The sequence below is a fragment of the Marmota marmota genome, unplaced genomic scaffold (assembly GCF_001458135.2).
Source record: "Marmota marmota marmota unplaced genomic scaffold, marMar, whole genome shotgun sequence".
In the NCBI taxonomy this organism is placed as follows: Eukaryota; Metazoa; Chordata; class Mammalia; order Rodentia; family Sciuridae; genus Marmota; species Marmota marmota.
Window position 1 is genome coordinate 5387004 of NW_026000048.1, and position 21020 is coordinate 5408023.

At 37.2% G+C, this 21020-nt stretch overlaps 1 protein-coding gene across 2 annotated transcripts in view; it reads right to left on the minus strand.

Moving 5' to 3' along the window:
- Positions 1 to 5122, minus strand: part of LOC107150203 (aldo-keto reductase family 1 member C1-like) — a 261714-nt gene extending 256592 nt beyond the window's left edge. For both annotated transcript variants that reach the window (XM_048812619.1, XM_015495158.2), the window contains exons 1-5: positions 4967 to 5122; positions 3137 to 3304; positions 2082 to 2198; positions 1326 to 1403; positions 766 to 888 (exon numbers count right to left, since the gene is read on the minus strand). In XM_048812619.1, the coding sequence (XP_048668576.1) occupies positions 766 to 888; positions 1326 to 1403; positions 2082 to 2198; positions 3137 to 3304; positions 4967 to 5050 (570 nt within the window). In that variant the 5' untranslated portion in view covers positions 5051 to 5122. The remainder of the gene's footprint in view (positions 1 to 765; positions 889 to 1325; positions 1404 to 2081; positions 2199 to 3136; positions 3305 to 4966) is intronic.
- Between the last annotated feature and the right edge of the window lie 15898 nt (positions 5123 to 21020).

Sequence of the window (21020 nt, forward strand, 5' to 3'; positions counted from 1 at the left end):
ACATTAGCTTTTAGCATTTACATCTGGAGATCACAAGGTTCTATCATTATATAACAAATTCATGAATTTTTTAAGCTATATTTTTCAATCAAAGACCCATACTCCATGACTGGAATTTGTTAAAAACAATAACTTAGAGTACAGGACCAGGAACAGAATAGATGTGCTTAAATAGCTGATTTGATGTCAGAAAGAAAGAAGGAGAAACTAAATGTGGTCAGGCACAGGGTCAGGTCTGTGTTCTGCTCAAAATCCCTCAGGGTTGATTTCATCCACTATTAGTATCCCCACAACCGCTCCTTCTAAGCCAGATGGTGTAAATTGCACATCTGAACCCCCTAGGAAAAAACCTTTTCCATTGCTCTGCGTTTATTTCCGTTGTCCTTGGTTACTGCCCCACTCCATGTTTTCATGCCATTTCTTTCTCTACATGGTGCTCCCCACAGGCCTTCTGTCTACACTGTCATTGGTCATCCTTCATAGCTCAGGCTAAGCCCACCACTCCAAGTCTAAATAACTTCTACCTCCCTTCACCTTTACCTCTCTTTACTTCATAAACACAGCTTCTCCCAAGATGTTCCCAGTGTTTCGCTAAGGTATTGTCAAGGAGAGTCATAACTGAGCATCCTGTAAGCCCATACAGACAGAGGCTCTGTCTGCAGAATCTTCTAGTCCACAAAGGTACCACGCACAGGACAGGATGGCCAATGGAAGCCCGTCAGTAGCACAGGAAGAACAAAAGGAGAGAAGCCGGAGGGTGCTCACCTGGTTGCAGACAGGCTTGTATTTGAGCCCTGTTTTGTTCAGGATCATCTCCAGATGCTGGCAGTTAAAATTAGACACCCCAATGGACTTTGTCAACCCTGCATCCTTACACTTCTCCATGGCCTGGGGAGGAAGGTGTTGTGAAGAATAGTTCTTGAAGTTGTCAACAAATATGCCAGAAAGAATTGCTAAGAGGAAAAATGTGAAGAAATACCAACAAAGCCACTAGTATTGATGTCTAGATGAGGAAACGTTGCCAAGAAAATGGGAGAAAAACATAATGACACAAGAGAGAATCCCTGTGTCCTCCTTAGAAAATGGGAGAGATTACTGACTATGGACAGAAAGAGATGCCTATCCCCACTCTCCTCACTCCTTCCCCATTTCTCCCTATTACTCTCCAGTAATGCTTTCCTCCCAACCACTGCATCAAAACAACCCTCATGAAGGCCGTGGATGTGGAAGTCCAGCGGTGTATATCCCATTGTCAGAGGTGCAGGTCAGACCTGACTCTTCCTCTACCAACTTGCCCCTCCGCACTCTCTCCTCCAAGTACTCACCTCCCATGTGTCACAGAGATCCACTGCTTCAGATATTGCTTTTCCTTGTTCATCTTTGGGTAATAATGACATCCCAGACTGGAATAGAAGCCGTCATTTTAGAGATTTCACCAAACTGTGTTGCAACAATTAACTATGCTGCCAGGTACTTTGGTGGGGGGGAGGGTGCATGGGACATTAAGTTTTCATAAAGTAGGTGGAGCTATATTCTAGATCCTGGTATTTGTAAAATATTTTGCATTTGAAGTGGTAAGGAATGTCCTTTGGAGACAGGTTTTCCCTTAATCCTTTAGATCTTTCATATGTATAATAAATACTATTTCCTCAGGTCCTGGTGGGGGTTTCATAAAACTTCTGTTAATTTTTTTCAGCCCCTATACTTTCCTTTGGAAAACACTTCTCCCTCATTGGGAAAGGCCATAAATAATTACATAGCCTTGATATCCAGTGATAAATGGCTTGTGTTCATGACCCAGGTGAAAGGATCCGAAATCCTTATGCCCCTGGACATATGATGGTCCACGAGCACGCATATGAACCAAGCAGGGTCAGTATCTTGGTGGGGGTTTTTTTTAGATTAATATGGGTGTCAGAAAGCCAAAGTAACTCTCAAGTGTTACCATCAATGAGTCTTAAACTGCCCCAAGGCATTATTTTTTACCAATGAAAAATGATGAGATGAAAATGAAGCCAACGTGTTGGAATGCAGGGATAAGGGAAGGTGGAAAGGAAACAAGTTACACCCAAACCCCTTACCTGCAAAGGTAGAGGAAAATGAATGAGAAAGAGGTCAACATAGTCCAGCTGAAGTTTTTTCAGTGACTGTTCCAAGGATGGTTGGACTAAATCTGGTTTATGAAAAGTGGACCAAAGCTGCAGAGGTTAAAGAATGAAATTTGGAATTAATACTCTAGCCAGTTTTGTTGACAAAATTTTCTCATCTAGACATCAATACCAGCTGGTTTGTTGGTATTTCTTTACGGTTTTCCTTTTAGCAATTCCTTATGGCATATTTGTTGACAAATGCATGAGTTTTGTTTTTACCTAATGCAGAGACATTTTTCTGCTGGTTGGAAACTGTTGACCATCAGGGAAATATAACTCTCTTCTTTCCTTTGTTTCTTTTCATCTGTCTTGAACATATAAACCTTACTATTTGGCTATTGTCCATATACCTACTGAACACAGAATGAAGTGATCCAAGAGATAAAGTTCTTTCTCAAATAACAATGCCCATTATCTAAATTATGTTTGATTGAGTTACAAAATAGTGAACAAACTTAGTCTAAATCTCTTAGTTATTCTACCAGATGGGGAAGAATTTGTATCCTTTTTATTTATAGAGTTGAAGAAACTGTTTAGAACAGGTTAACACGTGCAGAACACAGTAGAACACAATATAGATATGTCTTTTTGATACTAAACATCTCTCTTATATTGCTGTCTCTGATTAACAAGGTAAACATTGAGATTCAGAATAACAGATTTTAGAAAGTCACCAAGAAAATAAGAAAAGCCATTATCTGGTCATAATTCTGATTATGTAGTCCATGATGAATCACACTGCTTTGATCTGATATTCGTAAAAGTAAAACAACTTCACATTATAGTCATAAATTTGGGCCCTCCAATGATGTGAAAGACACCATCTTTAACTGTTTTCTTTCCTAGTTTTAATACAAAAACTTGTAAATAAAAGTTGTACTAATAAGCAATAACTTACCAAAAAGCTACTGATCCAATCATATATTGTCATCTGCACACAATGGCATTAAATAAGTATGCACATAAATACAGAACATATGTAATACCTTTGAAGTGTAGAATATGTCTTCTCTCTTCACAGTGCCATCTGCAATCTTGCTTCTAATGGCCAATCCTACCTCCTCTTCTACTTGGTATACATAAGCAGAATCAATATGGCGGAACCCAGCTTCTATTGCTAATTTGGTGGCCTTTATTACCTCACTCTTAGGAACCTGGAAGAACAATCCAAAGAAGTATTTGAAGACCCATGCAATGAGAAGAATTTCAAATAGAAACAGTGGACTTCATGTGAATAAATTTCTCCTTATGTTATGGGGTAATTATGTATAAGTGGTAAAAAAAAAAAAATCTCAATTTACCTGGATCTTTCCCAGTAGAAAGAAAGTTTGGGCATCCCAAGAACACTTTCAGTCCTGAGCAATCATTAGTTGATATTCTTTGGCATTTGAGCTTCCAAAGAATATGTCCAGGCTCAGTGATTTGTTTGAAGGATTCACATTCAGCATATTTTTAGTTAATGCTACTATTTATATAGTTAATAAAATAAAATCATTTCAAAATAAAATCATTTCAAAAAACAAAGTCATGGGATGGAATATAGAAGAAATTTGATACAAAATTCAATGACTTCTCCCCCAGTACATTGACACCCAACACAATAAGTTCCTGTGGCATTCAATTTTGAGAAAGAATGGGAAATCATCTTCAAGAAAAGCTGTTCAGAGACTAAATTCCTCATTTTTCTTTAATAGCTGGTTTCACAGACACTTTCTATTAGCACATACAAAGCTTCCAGTTTCCCAAGAAAAACAGAGACATAAACCCTAATATTTGTATATATAGTTAAGATAGAATCATCTTTATCATCAGTTAGAAAATGGTGAGAAACCCAAGTTACTTGCTAGACTGGTACCAATTTGAAAATAAACAATTCTATTTATAACAGTCTCTTATGTTATCTTTTTTCTAAATAGCCATTCTCACTAAAGAACAGGTCTACATACTAGGAATAAAGATTTGTAAAATACGGATACTGACATCCTCATTTTATTGTGTCCCACTTAAGTGGCATATCCCAGACATTGCATTTTTTTGACAAAATGAAGGTTGTGGCAACCTTGGGTGGAGCAAGTCTATTGGCACCATTTTAAAATGTTGCATTTTGAAAAAATCTCACAATATTTCAAACTCTATTCTACATCTTGAAAATTCTCACAAATATCTCAAACTTTTCATATTCATTATGGGTATAATGGTTAAACTTTGGTCAGTGATATTTGATATTGCTATTGTAATTATTTGGGGTGCCATGAACCAAACCCACATAAGACAATAAACATTGGGAAAATACCTCATGGGTTCTAACTGTTCTACCAACTGTATATTTCCCCTACCTCTCCCCTTTCTCCCTGTCTCTCTACAATGCCCCTTAAATGTTCAACTGAAAGGAAGAGTTGCATGCCTCTCATATAAAATCAAAAGCTAGAAATGTTGAAGCATAGTGAGGAAGATATGTGGAAAACCAAGATCGGTCATAAGTTAGGGTTTTTGTTCAGTTAGCCAAGTTGTTATGCAATGGAAAAATTTTTGAAAGTCCTGCTCCAGTAACAGAGATGATAAGAAAGCAAAACTGTTTTCTTTATTGCTGATATGAAAAGCCCAGAATAATCAGTAGGCGTTCACAGGATCATACCACAATGCAGAGTATAGTATGATATCCTTCTCTCTGGAATATGGATTAGCTCTAGCCTGGAGAACTGATGACCAGGTGATTTCCCCCTAAATCACACAAACTTGAAAATTCAAGCCAACATTCACTCATCTTAAAACTTTTCTTTTTTTACAGACCCTGAAGCCCAAGATACTACTGTTACCTTATCAGGTACACTGGTGCCAAATCCTAGTACAGGAATGAAATAGCCATCATTTAGTGCCACACACTGATGTTTGTGATCCATAGCTGTCACTCCACTGGCTAAGCACACACTATTCTGTCTTCTGCCTTCACAGGTTATATTAACCACAAACAGGCTATGTTGCGTCTTCCTGTTCAAAGTTTATGGGTGAGGTGACATGGAGGAGGAGCAAGTTTAAAGAAGTATTCCACAAAAATAAAACAGCATTAGAGACAGTTTACTTTTTTTTATAAAAGTGGGTTCTTAAGTAAATTATCAAATAGTAATAATCATTAATTTCTTGCAAAAGAAATTTTTGTAATCAGAGTCCCCACGTTATTGCAAATTATTATAAGACATTTGGTGATGATTATTGGCCATGCATTAAATAAGCAAAAAATACCAGCTACCAATTTCTTTGATACGATGAAGTCACCTTTTTATCATGTATCATTTCAAACAATTAACTATCTGTTATGGTTTGGATATGAGGTGTCCCCCTAAAAAGCTCATGTGTTAGTGAATGTAGCAATGTTCAGAGGTGAAATTATTAGATTATAAGAACTGTAACTTAAGCAGTGGGTTAATCCATTTGATGGAGTAATAATTTGAATGAATTACTGGGTGGTAACTGTAGGCAGGTGGGGTGTGTCTAGAGGAAGAAGGTTACTAGGGGCATGTATTTGGGGATTATATTTTGTCCCTGGCTTTTTTCTCTCCCCCTTCATCCCTTCCCTCCCTGTCTGTCTCTTTCCTTTCTGGCTACCATACTTTCCTCCACTACATCGTTCCACCATGATGTTCTGCTTTACCTCAGGCCCAAAACAATAGAATCAGTTGACCATGAAATGAACCTTTGAAACTGTGAGCAAAAGTAAACTTTTCCTACTCTAAATGGTTCTTGTCAGGTATTTTTGTCACAGCAACAAAAAGTTGATTAAATAGTAACTTTTTTTAGACCTTTTATTTTATGCACACAGAGAGATGCAAATATGTACACAACTTAGATAAAAGATAAATGGGCATATTTCAAAAAAGTAACCTTTGATTAAAAAAATTGAAAGTTGATATTGAAAGAAAATTTGTCTTTTGCATTTTTCATCAGCAAATTTCTTGTTTCTTTATACTTTATAATATGAATATCTAATGCTGACACTGGTGCTATCCTTACAATGTTGCAAAAAATTACTTTCTAACATAGTTATTATAGTACTAGTTATTCAGTATTTAGATATAATTTGCAACTTTCTGAGTGTTTTATCTGTCATCCAGTTTCGAAAAAGTTTTTATAAAATATGGTTTATGAAAAAGTACACAAAATCCTATAATTACACTATTTAGAGACTTAGGCAAAAGGATCACAAAATGCAAAGGTGGTGACTTCGTTAGACCCTGTCAAAAACTGCAAAAAAAGTGGTGGCGACAGGGGTTGGAAGTGTAGCTTGGTGGTAGAGGGTCCCTGGATTCAATCCTCAATACCAAAAGAGAAAATACACAAAAAAATTGTAAAGATATTTTATATAATTTATGATGATTCTCAACAATATTCACTCAAAAAATTAGAAATGCTCTTAATTACAATGCTTGAAAATAGTTATTTCAACTATAATGCATTAATACAAGAAAATCTTATGGTACAATTGAAAATTTACCATATAAAGTGGTATCAGCAAAATGTTGAACTAAGTAGTTCCAAATTCTCTCAAAGAAACATGAAAACACAAGGTGACATGGGCCAAATGACTTTAGAGGAGATTGGGTAAATATCCAAATGTCTATACTAGACAAAGTGAATACCCAAGCAAGAAACATCAGATTTAAAGTGGCAGGAAATTTCACTGTGTTTTCACCCCTGCCTTGCCTAGCATGGTGCAATTTTGGTCTGTAGGTGGCTTCAACCATATTACCAACTTCTTCTCTGAAACCAGAGTGAAGAGAGATCTCATTTACAACATTCCAACCTTCTGGGACTCTTGAAAGACTGTGTTATGTTCGAATCCAGGACCCCCAAAAGACCACCAGAGACCCAGATCAATGTAAGCAGCAAAGAGATGTTTATTACAAGCTAGCTCAGTCCTCCAAGCGCACACAGCAACTGGTGACACTGAGAGGCCCCCGAGCCCAGGGTTTGCAGCAGTTTTATACATTCTTTGGGGAAGGCAGGGACCCCACATACACCATAGCATCTCTTAGCAAATCATCACACACTGATGTGGGAAAATCAAACAACAACTCCAAAACATGATTAGCACATTCACTGGCAGGAACAATTTGGGTAGGGGTGATTGGTTAGTACAAGAGGGGGATTCCTTTGAACTGATTGGCTTAAGCCAAGAGGGGTGTTCGTGCTGAACTACATGGTTTCCTGACACATTATCAACCACCATAAACTACTGGGAGGGTCATCTAGCATCCCAGGTATTTTTCCTGTCTCATGTTGATTGGTGGCTGGTAGGGGGTTGCTATGGGTCCCCACCTAGCCTGACTGAGTCAGGGACACCTGGCACAGCAGATCTCTCCTGTAATTTGTAGATAAACAACTCAGCAGGGCAGGTATGTGTCTAGGAGTGCTCTGTGGGTCTCTCCAAGGACAAGGGTCATGCCCCCTTCCTTGGACAGGCTTTGCTCTGAGGTAGGGGCTGGTTTTTCATTCCCCCCTTTGTCTGGAAACTTGGGAACCAATCATGGTTCCCTAAGTTGGGGGCCTATTTGGGCAGGCTCTACATCTTGGTAAATAGTAATCCTCAGGGCACAGTCTTCAACTTCCCAGACTCACTCAAAATTGGCCTCCTAGATCCAAACTGACTCGATTTACCTATCTACACTGTCTACCTATTTCTGGCTTCATTCCCCCCTCTAATTTTAGGAACTCCTTATTTCTGTAAGGAGAAGGGGCGATGGCTTGTTCTGGCTGCTTCAGAGCTGAAAGGGGGTGTCGAACGTGAGGGGGCTCGACGACATGGGGGACGACATGACCCCCAACTGAGGGAACCATGATTGGTTCCCAAGTTTCCAGGGGACGCGAGTTCCCTTTTAGAAGTCCGTTCCATTTGAAGTCTGATTGGAGAAAAATAGGTTGCAAAGTCATCTGGGGATGGATGCTTCTATGAGAGAAACAAAAACCATGAGTATTGAATAAATGTTGCAGCAGCTGGAACATGTTACTGTATAATAGAAGTTTCATCACCAGGCTTTAACATCCCCAGTTATCAGGACTGGAAACATAACATTTAACTTTTAGGGTTACAGATGTCCTTCCCCATAAGATACAGTTTAATAATTTAATGTCATCTGATCTTGCAAAAATCCTTGTACTAGTATGACCTCTGTGTCTAATAGAGAAACCTTTAATTCTGTTACTTAGGGCTGGATAATCATACTAGCAAACACCAAGCCTACCTGTGTAGGTTAGAATTAGGCCTTAAGCTAAAAACTACTCTGGCAGTTCCTTTTGATAATTATCAGGCATTCCTGCCTAAGAATCTCTTTTGTAGCCTCCAGTTTACTTATTCTTGGAAGTTACATTTAACTATTATTATTATTATTATTATTATTATTTAAAATGCTCAGGAATAGCTGTGTTTGGGCTTTAACTGTCTTTGCTAAGTGTTTAAGATGAAGCAACTCAAAATGACTTTTGTTTCTATCTATTGTTAACAGTCAGCTGAGTTTACATGGGAATCCTGGGGGAACTTTACAGCAGCTTCTCAGTTCTGCTAGTGCCATTTGCGCTAGGATGGGTCCAGGTCTTTCTTGATCATGTGGCTTCCCTTGGAAGCATCAGGGATGTCTCCCTTCTCCAATGACCCTCCTCTTCATAGCAAATGCACTGATTGGCTTTCTGTTCTCCAGTGGTCTCATTAATCTCCCTGATCAGGAGATTATGTGGCCCAGAGTTGCAAAGCTCTTTAGAGAAGTCCCCTGTTCCCTGGATTCAGACTGACTCAGAGGGCAAGAGCCAAACATTGGTTTTCTTGGCCCTTTTAATTTAACTTTAATTTTAAAACTTAATCTTAAACATCCAGCAAATAAATTTCAACAGCCTTATATTAAGAGTGCTGGGCTTTAATGTCCATCTCTCTATCCTGTAGTGATAACTCATTATCTTAAATCAACCCAGGTTGTATGGTCTTAAAGCAGTACCTCTGCAAAACATTAACAGGCAATCTTTAGACCATTTATAAGAAAACTACAAAACAAAATTAACAAGAGTAAAAACATATTTAGTTCGTGTAATAGCTACCTTGAACTTTGGCAGAGTTATACATTATAATCCCCTGTTTGAGATCCTAGTAATCTTGAAAAAAAACAACTTTTGGCACAACTTTAAATGTATTGAAATCTGGCCTACTTGTTTCGTAATCATTCTCACATGTAGTAAGATGAGACACAGAGCCTTATCTCAGGTAAGGCAGGGCTCTTCATAAATCTTAAGTAAAGTGCTCTAGTTCTGAAGCTGATCTTTGCTTTTTAAACATCATTTTATAAAGCTTACATAAATTGTTGCTCGAGTTCACATGAATATTAGCTAACACAATATAATATCACATCTAAACATGAATTAAAGAAAGGCTGAAAGCTTTTAACATTTTGTAGAAAAGTAGCAAAGTTCTTTTGTGTTTTACAATATTAAACTTTACACAGATTAGGCTCTCATTAACTTAAAAAAAACATTTAAATTGTACTCCAGTGTAAAAGGTAACATAAAACTTTACGTATCTTATTGATAACAAGTCCAGTTATAGAACATCAAATGACATAAATAAATCTCCACATGTTTTTCTTTTAAGCCTAAAATTACCATACAACTTTAGAACACCAGCTTGATATAATGCTCTTTTAAAGCTTCTACCTTACAGACTTGTATACCTGGAAGATATGAACACATTAATAGCACCACAATTACACTGATGTTTTTATATTAACCAAGTTTAGCTCTTAAAGAAATAACATAGCACAATTCTCTAAAACAACAGTTCTTGTTTAACCAGCTGTTTAATTTCTTTAAGATTATTTGCTCAAAAAACTTACACATATAACCAACTTACAGAGACCTTCTTTATCTCTTAAACCCTCTTATTTACTTAATCACATAGACTCTCTTATCCAGAAACACATTTTCCTGCTATTAAATCCATACCTAGAACCTTATAATTTCTCTTTTCCATCTGTTAACCTTCTTTTCTGTTCACATTTTGAAACAATCCTTGTAAATTTCTGAATTTAGGCAGATTATTTCATAGACATCAACATTTTATTAGTTTTTTTGATCACCTAGGAAAAACTCATAAGCTTAATTTTAAAGACATCTTTACTTTCATTGGCTTACCCAATTTAAATTGAACCATTTAAATCACATGAATCAAAGATATTTGGATCCATTTTTTTAATTTTTCATGAGCGCTCTATATATCTGCCAATGTTCATAAAGACATCATTATTTTCATCTGATGACAACACATAACACAAGTGTGCACACAAAACACCATAGTAAAGGCTTTGTAGCTTTTCATAGGTGAAATCTCCATTGCAATGTTTAAAAACTCCACAGTTGATATCAACACATTATTGCCCATGTCTTAAAGGGCCAGAAACAGATACCAAAAAAAAAAAAAAACCCACAGGACAGACAGAATGAAGGGAGCTCCAGACTATGGCCAATAGACAGGAACTTTTAAAACAGACCAGATAAGAGAAAAATCTCCCCAAGTTTCTAACTCCCATTTAATTATGACTCCTACACCAGTGGCACCATAGATGTCCCCACGAGTGGACCAGATGTTCTCACAGAGGGGCAACCAGAAGTGTAAAATCAAGGGTCTAGGTGTGGCGATTTTACTGCATTCAGTGTCCCCTTCTTTTTAAATAGACAGAGATGGAGCAATCCTTACAGTGCAGGGAAGGAAGGAGGGAGTTCCCCAAAGCAAAAGGGGCTTCAGCAGCAGCTGGGAGTCCTTCAGTCCCTCCTTTTACTTACAGGATTAGCTCCTCTGGTTAGGTCCAATCCCAGGCATGCTGGCATATCTCCTAACTTTCCCAGTAGTCAGCTCTCAAAAGTTAATCCTCCGCTTGCAGTTGTTTGGAGTGCTAGGCTTCCCCAAGAAAGCAGAACGGGGGCTCCTCTAGAGTCCCCTCTGGGGTGCCAAAACTTGTGACTGAAAGTTCGTTTCTGTCCTCGAAGCCAATTAATACTAATTTAATAATGAGGACAGGGGGCTGGGGATGTGGCTCAAGCGGTAGCGCACTCGCCTGGCATGCATGCGGCCCGGGTTCAATCCTCAGCACCACATATAAACAAAGATGTTGTGTCCACCAAAAAACTAAATAAATAAATATTTTAAAAATAAAATAAAATAACGAGGACAGGGTTTTGAGAAAAAGAAAAAGCGAGGTATCAAAGTTCTTAGATCCCCAGCAGGCATTTCCCTCTGCAGTGGGTACACTCAAGCCAACTACAGGAAGAAAAGAAAACATTGCTTCCCTAATCCCATTTAACAAAGGGGAGTAAAGTTTATCAAAGTTCTTTAAAACAGAGCTAAAAGTAATGTAAAAGGTGAGAACAGAAAAACTGGTGGTTCTATTGACTTTTGGTCCCTTACAGGGAAGCAGGAGAAGCATACAAGGGACATTTTCAGGCTAAAATTTAGCTAAAGTTACCTCCACACATCTAAGGCAGATCAGAACTTGGGACTCTGCATCTGTCCAAAGTAAAACAATGCCATCATACTTAACAGAGACACAGACAAAAAGACACAGATTCCCTTTTCAGATTGTCGAAAAAACGAAAGTGGGGTGCTGGCCCCAAGCCAACTGGGGCCTTCCCCTCAGACAAACAGATTGGGGGAGTATCCCCCTCAGATTGGGTCTGACGACCCCAGATTGGGAGATTAGTTCCCTTGCCGGGGTGTTGTGGTGGAGGCAGACAGGACAATAGAAACAAACACACATAACACAAAATTCGCAGCACAGCCACAGAATTCGCTGCACAGCGTGGATTGCTACCCAGAAACTAAAAGCAGAGGCAGACGGAGGATCCGTCAGCTACAAAATACTTTACTAAATACTTCACAAAATACTTTACTAAAGGCAATCCACTCAGAACCCAGAAAGGGGCTGGGGACATCTCCCACAAACCCCGTCAGCTGCCCTTCGGTGAGTCCACCTGGACCTTTTGCCAACCACACAACACAGAACCAGAACCTGCAGGCAACCAGAGTACAGAAACTTACAGAAGGGCAATGCCTTTACTTACCAGCCAGGTTTTCATTACCTCTCGATCGGGGTGTCTGGGTAGGCTTATAAGAGGGATCCTGGATGAGCCCCCATCTGTTATGTTTGAATTTGGGACCCCCAAAAGACCACCAGAGACCCAGATCAATGTAAGCAGCAAAGAGGTGTTTATTGCGAGCTAGCTCAGTCCTCCAAGCGCACACAGCAACTGGTGACACTGAGAGGCCCCCGAGCCCAGGGTTTGCAGCAGTTTTATACATTCTTTGGGGAAGGCAGGGACCCCACATACACCATAGCATCTCTTAGCAAATCATCACACACTGATGTGGGAAAATCAAACAACAACTCCAAAACATGATTAGCACATTCACTGGCAGGAACAATTTGGGTAGGGGTGATTGGTTAGTACAAGAGGTGCCGCAGTCTGGCTGGGCACAAAATCACGAGCCACCACACAGCTTGTAGATTCAAACAGCAACTCTTTATTCCCGAACTCACACCAGCACTCTACAATCACGTTCTGGGGAAATCCACGTTCTCTGCCCAAATTCAACCCCACTGGGCTTCTGTCTCCCAAAAAATACTGTCTGAATCCCGTGAGAACTCAAGGGGAACTCAGGCAGCAGGATATGCCCTATTCCCAGCAGGAATAACCTTAAACCTGGAACCACCCTAAACCGGGAACGCCCTAAACCCGGATTATCCTAAACCGGGAACACCCTAAACCCGGATCCGCCCTGGTCCTTGAGCAAGGTCATCTTAGATGCAATGTCACTGCAAAATGTCCTATTTCCACGAGTCCTTCCACTAAGCAACATGGAGTATGCTGGCAAGGAAATTGTCATACCTACTTGGCTAATGGCTCCCAGCAAAGAGGGGTGTTTGTGCTGAACTACATGGTTTCCTGACACATTATCAACCACCATAAACTACTGGGAGGGTCATCCAGCATCCCAGGTATTTTTCCTGTCTCATGTTGATTGGTGGCTGGTAGGGGGTTGCTATGGGTCCCCACCTAGCCTGACTGAGTCAGGGACACCTGGCACAGCAGATCTCTCCTGTTATTTGTAGATAAACAACTCAGCAGGGTGGGTATGTGTCTAGGAGTGCTCTGTGGGTCTCTCCAAGGACAAGGGTCATGCCCCCTTCCTTGGACAGGCTTTGCTCTGAGGTAGGAGCTGGTTTTTCAACTGCTGTCTGTTTGGTCTAAATTGGAGAAAAGCAATTAGAATGTTTCCTTAGGGATATAGGGGGACTATAGAACCACAGATGCCATGGTCAAGAGATTAGGGGTAAAGACAAACGATAGACCATCTAGGGAGAAACTAAGGTGTGAACTTTAGGAATATTTGCACATTCAAAAATAATTTTGATTTAGGGACAACAAAAAACCTCAAATAGTTCAGGCAAGTATCATGCTCATAAAGGACTAAATAGACCTAAAGTTTTCATGTTAGGCTGATCCTAAGACCAGAATCATGAGAAGCATATTAGTTAAGAATTTTCATAATGTGAAACAAATCTGTAGATAGTGAGATCAGTGGGTTTTAAAATGTTTAATTTTTTAAAATGCGTACAAAGAAACAAAAAACATGGCTCATTCACTATGAGGAAGAAAATAAACTGATCTCCTAAAGAAGTACAGTCATCAGACTTCTTGCAAAGAAATAAAGTAAAACAACTGTCTTAAACATGCTAAAATTACTAAAGCAAATGTGCACACAGGAATACTAAAGGAAATCAGGAAAATTATATATGCACAAAATAAGAGTAACAATAGAAATTGTGGGGGAAAAAAGAAACAAAACAAAAATTCTGAAGCTGAATAATGAAATGAGAAAAAATTTTAAAACCTAACCAGAGAGTCAAAAAGAGTAAATTTAATAGAAACAGTAAAAAAAACAACATATTGAAGGTAGAATACTAGAAATCAATTGAGTTTAAAGAACTAAAAAATTAATAAAGAGAAGGTAGCAGTCCCTAAGTGGCTTGATGGTGGCCCACTAGCATTAACAGTATTGAATTTCAGAAGGAGGAAGAGAGAGAGTGTGGGACACTGAGATTATCTGAAGATTACAGTCATCAAAAACATCCCAAAATTGATGAAAGATATGAATACACAAGTACAGCAAGCTAAAAGAAGAACTTCAGATAAATTCAAAGAGACCAAGACTCACATACATTATAATCAAATTGTCAAAAGACAAAGTCCATCTTGAAAGCACAAGAGAAATTTGATTCATGAGGTACAAGGAATCCTGGAGAAAAAAATCAACAGACATCTTTACCAGAAATTTTGGAGAACCAATGGAATGCTGTATTTTAAATGATGGGAGAAAAAAAACTGACAATCAAAAATTCTCTCTGGCAGCCACCCTCAGAGCTAGCACCTACCACCACCTTGTCTTCCAGACCAGCGTGAGTTCCCTGCAGCACCAGGTGGAGCCAGTCCAGCTGGAGGATCAAGGTCTCTCAGGCCCAGCAGAGCCTCAGCAGTGCTGTCTGCAGAGTGCCTGTAAGGATGCTCTGCAGGTGGGAGTTCCAGCCAGAAGCAACCCCTTCCAAGAGCCCAGATCCTGCACTTTTCTCTGAAGACTGGGAAGAAGTTTGTTGAAAATGCCTTCGACAGGAAGTAATGAATGACTGACTCCAAGTCTCAAGAAAACACTTTTCTTTAGCCAAATGACTGAGATATTTCAGACCTTTCCTGTGTCCTGGTCCTACAGCCAGAATTCTACAGAAATTAATGATTTTCTACTCAAATAAGGAAACTGAGTGAAGAAATGAAATTGTTTTAATTAATATCGGCTTGGTTCTCCTGAAGAAGTGCTTTGTATTAAGATAAAAACCTTACCACCAAATATACCAAAGTACACCTCTTTAATAAGTGTTGCTATACCTAGAATATCGTGTATGTTTTATTAACTGGGTGTTTACATTTTAGGAAAGAAAACACATTTTATTTTTAAAATGGAGTATTTGTAATTTGTTGTTCCTATGATTTTTATACTATAATAAAGTTTGTTCTATCATAAGTTTACGATTACTAAATAAAAACGAGAAAGTATAAAATTGAGGGGGAAAATAGACTCTACCAATCAAACGATGCCTTGTTGTTTTTTTTAAATAAGAAGATTCTTGTTTTATTTTTAACACTAAACAGGAGATGTTTGTTAGTAAATTTGCTTAGAAAGATTCATGTTATGATGTATATTAGGTTGTCCCATCTTGTGTATGAAGCAGATTTGATCTCTTTTTAAGTTCCTTTACTTTATAGTTGAATGCACTTTTAAAAAGTTACTACATTATTTCATGCCTTTAAAAAATGTTTAAAATGTTTAAAGTAGGACCTACATACAGAACATTGCTAATGGTTAAAAACAAAGTAATGTGAAAATATTATGACCTTAAAGAATTCTTCATGTCACAAATGTTTGACTTTGATGATGTGCCTCTGATTTAATGTAGGATACTTTTAGAAGGATACTTTCTGTTTGTAATAATCTTTGAAGATCTTGGAAATAAATTCTGCTTAATGCATCATTTTCTATGACAGAAAAAAAAATTCTCTCTGGCAAAAATGTCCTCCAAAAATTAGGGAGTTAATAAGACAATCCAAGACAAACAAAAGCTAAAAATAATTCATTGTTATTATAACTGCACTACCAGAAATGCTACATTATTCAGGTAGAAATGAGGGGATGTTACATAAAGCTAAAAGTCATATGAAGATGTGAAGATATCTAGTAAAGTGAAATATAATATCAAATATATCAACATACAATTTTGAAATTTTAGTTTGTAACTCCTTTTTTTCCTTTAATATTTAAAATAATATTCAGAGGCAGAGGCAGAGACACACACCTGTAATCCCAGTGACTAGGAAAGCTGAGGTAGAAAGATGATAATTTTGAGTCCAGTCTCAGTGACTTAGTGAGACCCTCAGCAACTTAGCAAAATCTTGCCCCCCCCAAAAAAAATAAAATAAAATAAAAGAGCTGGGGATGTAGTTCAGTAGTACAGAGTCCCTGGATTCAGTCCCCAGTACCAACCAATAAATAAATAAATGAAACTAAATTTATACAAAACATATAAATCAAACTGGGCTTGGTGGTACACACTGATATTCCCAGCCACTTCAGAGGCTGAGGCAGGAGAATGGCTTGAGACCAGGATTTCAAGGATAGCCTGGGCAAAATAGCAACCCCTGTCTACAAACAAAAACAAAAAACTTTAAGTCAATGTCAATATGTATACAATGTATATAAACATGTAGTAAATGGCAGTGACATCAATAATATAAAGTAGATGGGGACACAGATGTATAAGAATAGAGAATTTATTTTAAGAAGTAAAATAAATTGATATCTATGCAAAGAAGATTGTTATGAATTTTAGAGAGATAGATAGATAAATCCCATGGTAAATATGCACAAAAACTGGAATATGCACATGAGAAAATAACAAAAGTTTTTCCTTTTCAGTGAATACTTTTAAATATAGGTGAATTAAGTTCTCAAAAGGTGGATAAACTGGGAGAATGGACAATTTAAAGGACAGGAACCAACTATATGCTGTATGAGAAATTCACTTTAAAACTAAAATACAAATATCTTGTACCTGAACACAGAAAAGATGTTCCATGAAAATAGTAACCAAAAGAGATCCACAGTAGCTGTAGTAATGTCAGAGAAAATAGAATTTATGTTAAAAACTGTGAAAAAGTTCAAACAAGAACATTATATACTGATAAATGGACTAATTCATCAAGAACAAAACAAGTATAAACATATGTATATTAAACATCAGGACTCCAAAATATACGAAACACATATTGCTGGAATTGAAGAGAAACAGAGATTGCTATAATAATAGCGGGAAATTCCAATATGCAATATCTAACAAAGCATAGCACAATCAGTTGGAAGATCAATAAGGAAAAACAACAAGTGCACAAATAATTATAGACTCAAATCAAACAAATTCCTAGAAACACACAATCAACAGACTGAATCATGAAGAACTAGAAAATGTGAAAGAACTTCAACTAGTTATGAGATTGAATCAGTAAGCAAAGGCTTCCTCACAAAGAAAAGCCCATTACCAGATGGCTTTGATGATAAATTCTATCATAGATATAAAGAAGAATTAACACCAATTCTCCTAATAGACTTCCAAAGTTATAGAGGAAGGAACACTGTCTAACTCATTTCACAAAGACAGCACAACTCTGATACAAAAGCCAGTCAAAGACATGACAAGAAAGAAAACTATAAACAAATATTCTTTATTGCTATTGCTACATAGATTCTCCAAAAAAAAAATAAAAATTAAAGAAAGAAATACTAGAAACCAAAAATAATAGCAGAAATCTCCCTCAGTGAATAATTAGAATATTCAACAACTGTCCCTTCCCATAACATGGAAAACTAACCATTATTCAAATTAGTGAAGGAGTAAGAAATAAATGTAGTATTTTTCCAGCTAACTCATTACAAATATGGCCTAATGATTCCCACTGTTATGTGTAATTAGAATGTGCCAATAAAAAAATCAATACAAAAAAGAAAGTTTCAACTTATATTTTACAACTAAAGCAAGAGGTTATTGACATATTTAAGGTCACTTGAAGTAAAACCTGCTTTTAAACTGTCTTTTTAAATTTATACAAATGGCTACTGACTTTATAGATCTTCCCCTCTTGAACTATTGTAGCATGGAGCATGGGGTTTGGTTCTTTGTCTCATGAATTTGAACAATAAAATTCATGGACACAAGGATCAGGGCCAAGTAACAGGGTTTATTATAGTAAAAAAAAACATGTTGTCAGCAAAGATAGTTTGAGCTCATCTTTTCCTGTTTGTATCCTTTTTAATTTCTTTCTTTTGCCTAATTGCTTTGGCTAAAGTTACAAGGACTATGTTGAAGTGAAGTGGTGAAAGAGAGCATCCCTGTCTTGTTCCAGTTTTTAGAGGTGATGCTTTCAATTTTTCTCCATTTAGAATGATGTAAGCTTTGGGTTTAACGTATATACCTTTTACAATGTTGAGGCATGTTCCTACTATCCCTAGGTTTTCTAGTTGTTTGAGCATAAAGAGGTGCTGCATTTTGTCACATGCTTTTTCTGCATCTATTGAGATAATCATATGATTCTTGTCTTTAAATCTATTGATTTGATGAATTACATTTATTGATTTCCACATGTTGAACCAACCTTGCATCCCTAGGATGAAACCCACTTGGTGATGGTGCACTATGTTTCTAATGTATTTTTGTATGCAATTTTCCTGTATTTTATTAAGAATTTTTGCATCTATATTCATTAAGGATATTGGTCTGAAGTTTTCTTTCTTTGATGTCTTTGTCTTGGTTTGGAATGTGTTTGGAAGAGTTTCCTCCTTTTATATTTCATGGAATAATTTGAGGAGAATTGGTAATAGTTCTTCTTTAAAGGTTTAGTAGAACTCAGCTGAAAATCCATCTGGTCCTGGACTTTTCTTTTTTTGTAGGCTTCTGATGGCTTCTCCGATTTCACTACTTGAAGTTGATCTTATTTCCTACATCCTTCTGGTTCAATTTGGGTAAATCATATGTCTCTAGGAACTTGTTGATGTCTTCAATATTTTCTAACTTTTAGAGTAGAAATATTCAGAGTAGCCTTTTTTGCCCTCTGTATTTGCATGGTGTCTGTGGTGATATTTCCTTTTTCATCAAGTATTTAAACAATTTGATTATTTTCTCTTTTTCTTTTGGTTATCTTGGCTAAAGGTTTATCAATTTTGTTTATTCTTGCAAAGAACCAATTTTTATTTTATAGATTTTTAAATTATTTTTTAAATCTCAATTTCATTTATTTTGTCTGTGATTTTAATTATATCCTGTCTTCTGTTGATTTTAATTGTTGATTTGTTCCTTTTGCTAGGTCCTTGAGATGTAATGTTAGATTATTCATTTGTTGTCTTTCTATTCTTTTAACGTATGATCTCAATGCTATGAATTTTCATCTTAGAACCACCTTCATAGTGTCCCAAAGATTTTTGATATATTGTATCACTATTCTCATTTACTTCTTAATATCTGTTTATTTCATTCTGATTTCTTTTGCTATCCATTCATCATTCAATAATTAATTATTTAATGTCAAGGCATTATTTTCTATTTTTTATTTTATTGTTGATTTCTAATTTCATTCCATTATGACCTGATAGAATGCAGGGAATTATCTCATTTGTTTATAATTGCTAAGAGTTTCTTTGTGGCCTAAAATATATTCTTTTTAATAATATTCAGATTTTATTATTTTTCATGTGTGTTATGAAGTCATATTATTAGAAATTTTCATTAGTTCCACATTTTTAAATTTATTTGACAAAGTTATTCAAATATACCCTTTTAATCCTTTCAGTGTCCACATGATCTGTAGTGATATCCCCTTTTTATTGCAGATATAGACTTTTTGTATCTCTGGTTTTTTTTCATTAATGTCAAGATGGGGTGTTTTGTTGTTGTTGTTGTTCTAATTAGTTATATATGATAGCAGAATGCATTTTGATTCATTGTATACAAATAGAGCACAACTTTTCATTTCTCTGGTTGTACACAATGTAGTCACACTGTCATACATGTACCTAGGGTAATGATGTTCATCTCATTCCATAATCTTTCCTGCCCCCATGCCCTTTGCCCAGTCAAAATTCCTCCATTCTCCCCACACCTCTCCCCATTATGAATTAGCATCCACTTATCAGAGACAACATTTGGCCTTTGGTTTTGGGGATTGGCTTACTTCATTTAGCATGATATTCTCCAACTCCATCCATTTACCTGCAAATGCCATAATTTTATTCTCTTTTAATACTAAATAATATTTCATTTTGTGTATGTACCACTTTTTTGATCCATTCATCTACTGAAGGGCATCTAGGTTGTGAATTGAACTGCTATGAATATTGATGTAGCTATATCACTATAGTATGCTGATTTTAAGTCTTTTGAGTATAGACCCAGAAGTGGTATAGCTGGGTCACATGGTGGTTCCATTCCAAGTTTCCTAAGGAATCTCCATATTGCTTTCCAGATTGGTTGCACCAATTTGTAGTCCCACCAGCCATGTATGAGTGTACCTTTTTCTCCACATCTTTGCCAACACTTATTATTGCTTGTATTCTCAATAATTGCCATTCTGAACTGAGTGACATAAAATCTTAGAATAGTTTTGATTTGCATTTCTATAATTACTAGAGAAGTTGAACATTTTTTCATATATTTGTTGATTGTATCTCTTCTTCTGAGAAGTGTCTATTCAGTTCCTTAGCCCATTTAATGATTGGGTTATTTTTTTAATATTTATTATTTTTTTAGTGTAGTTGGACAGAATGTCGCAGCCCCTTGCCCGCAAGGAAGACGCAACACTCAGGAATCTTCTTTCAGCAGTTTATTCAGGCCCCTGACAATTCTTCTTCTAACCCCTCGGATGCCCCTCCCAGCCTTAATAAAGCATCTCAAGCCCCAATGCAAAGCAGCCACGTGGAGCTTTCTCATAGGGTGATGAAAAGTCATGTGCCAACTCTCCCAAATAAGGAGTTGTTTGTCACAGGCCACAGTGGAAGCCGGCGCCATCTTCTAATGGCGGCCACGGTCTATAAGAATGGCTTACCACAGTTCCCCCTTCTATTTTATATAACAATGCAGGCGAAAGTAGAGGTCCTATCCCACTGTGCAGAAGTGGCTGCAATGTATGGTTCAGTCCTAAGGAGGGCCCTTCCCTAGATCTGGTCCCATATCAGCCGACGCCTTTTTTCGT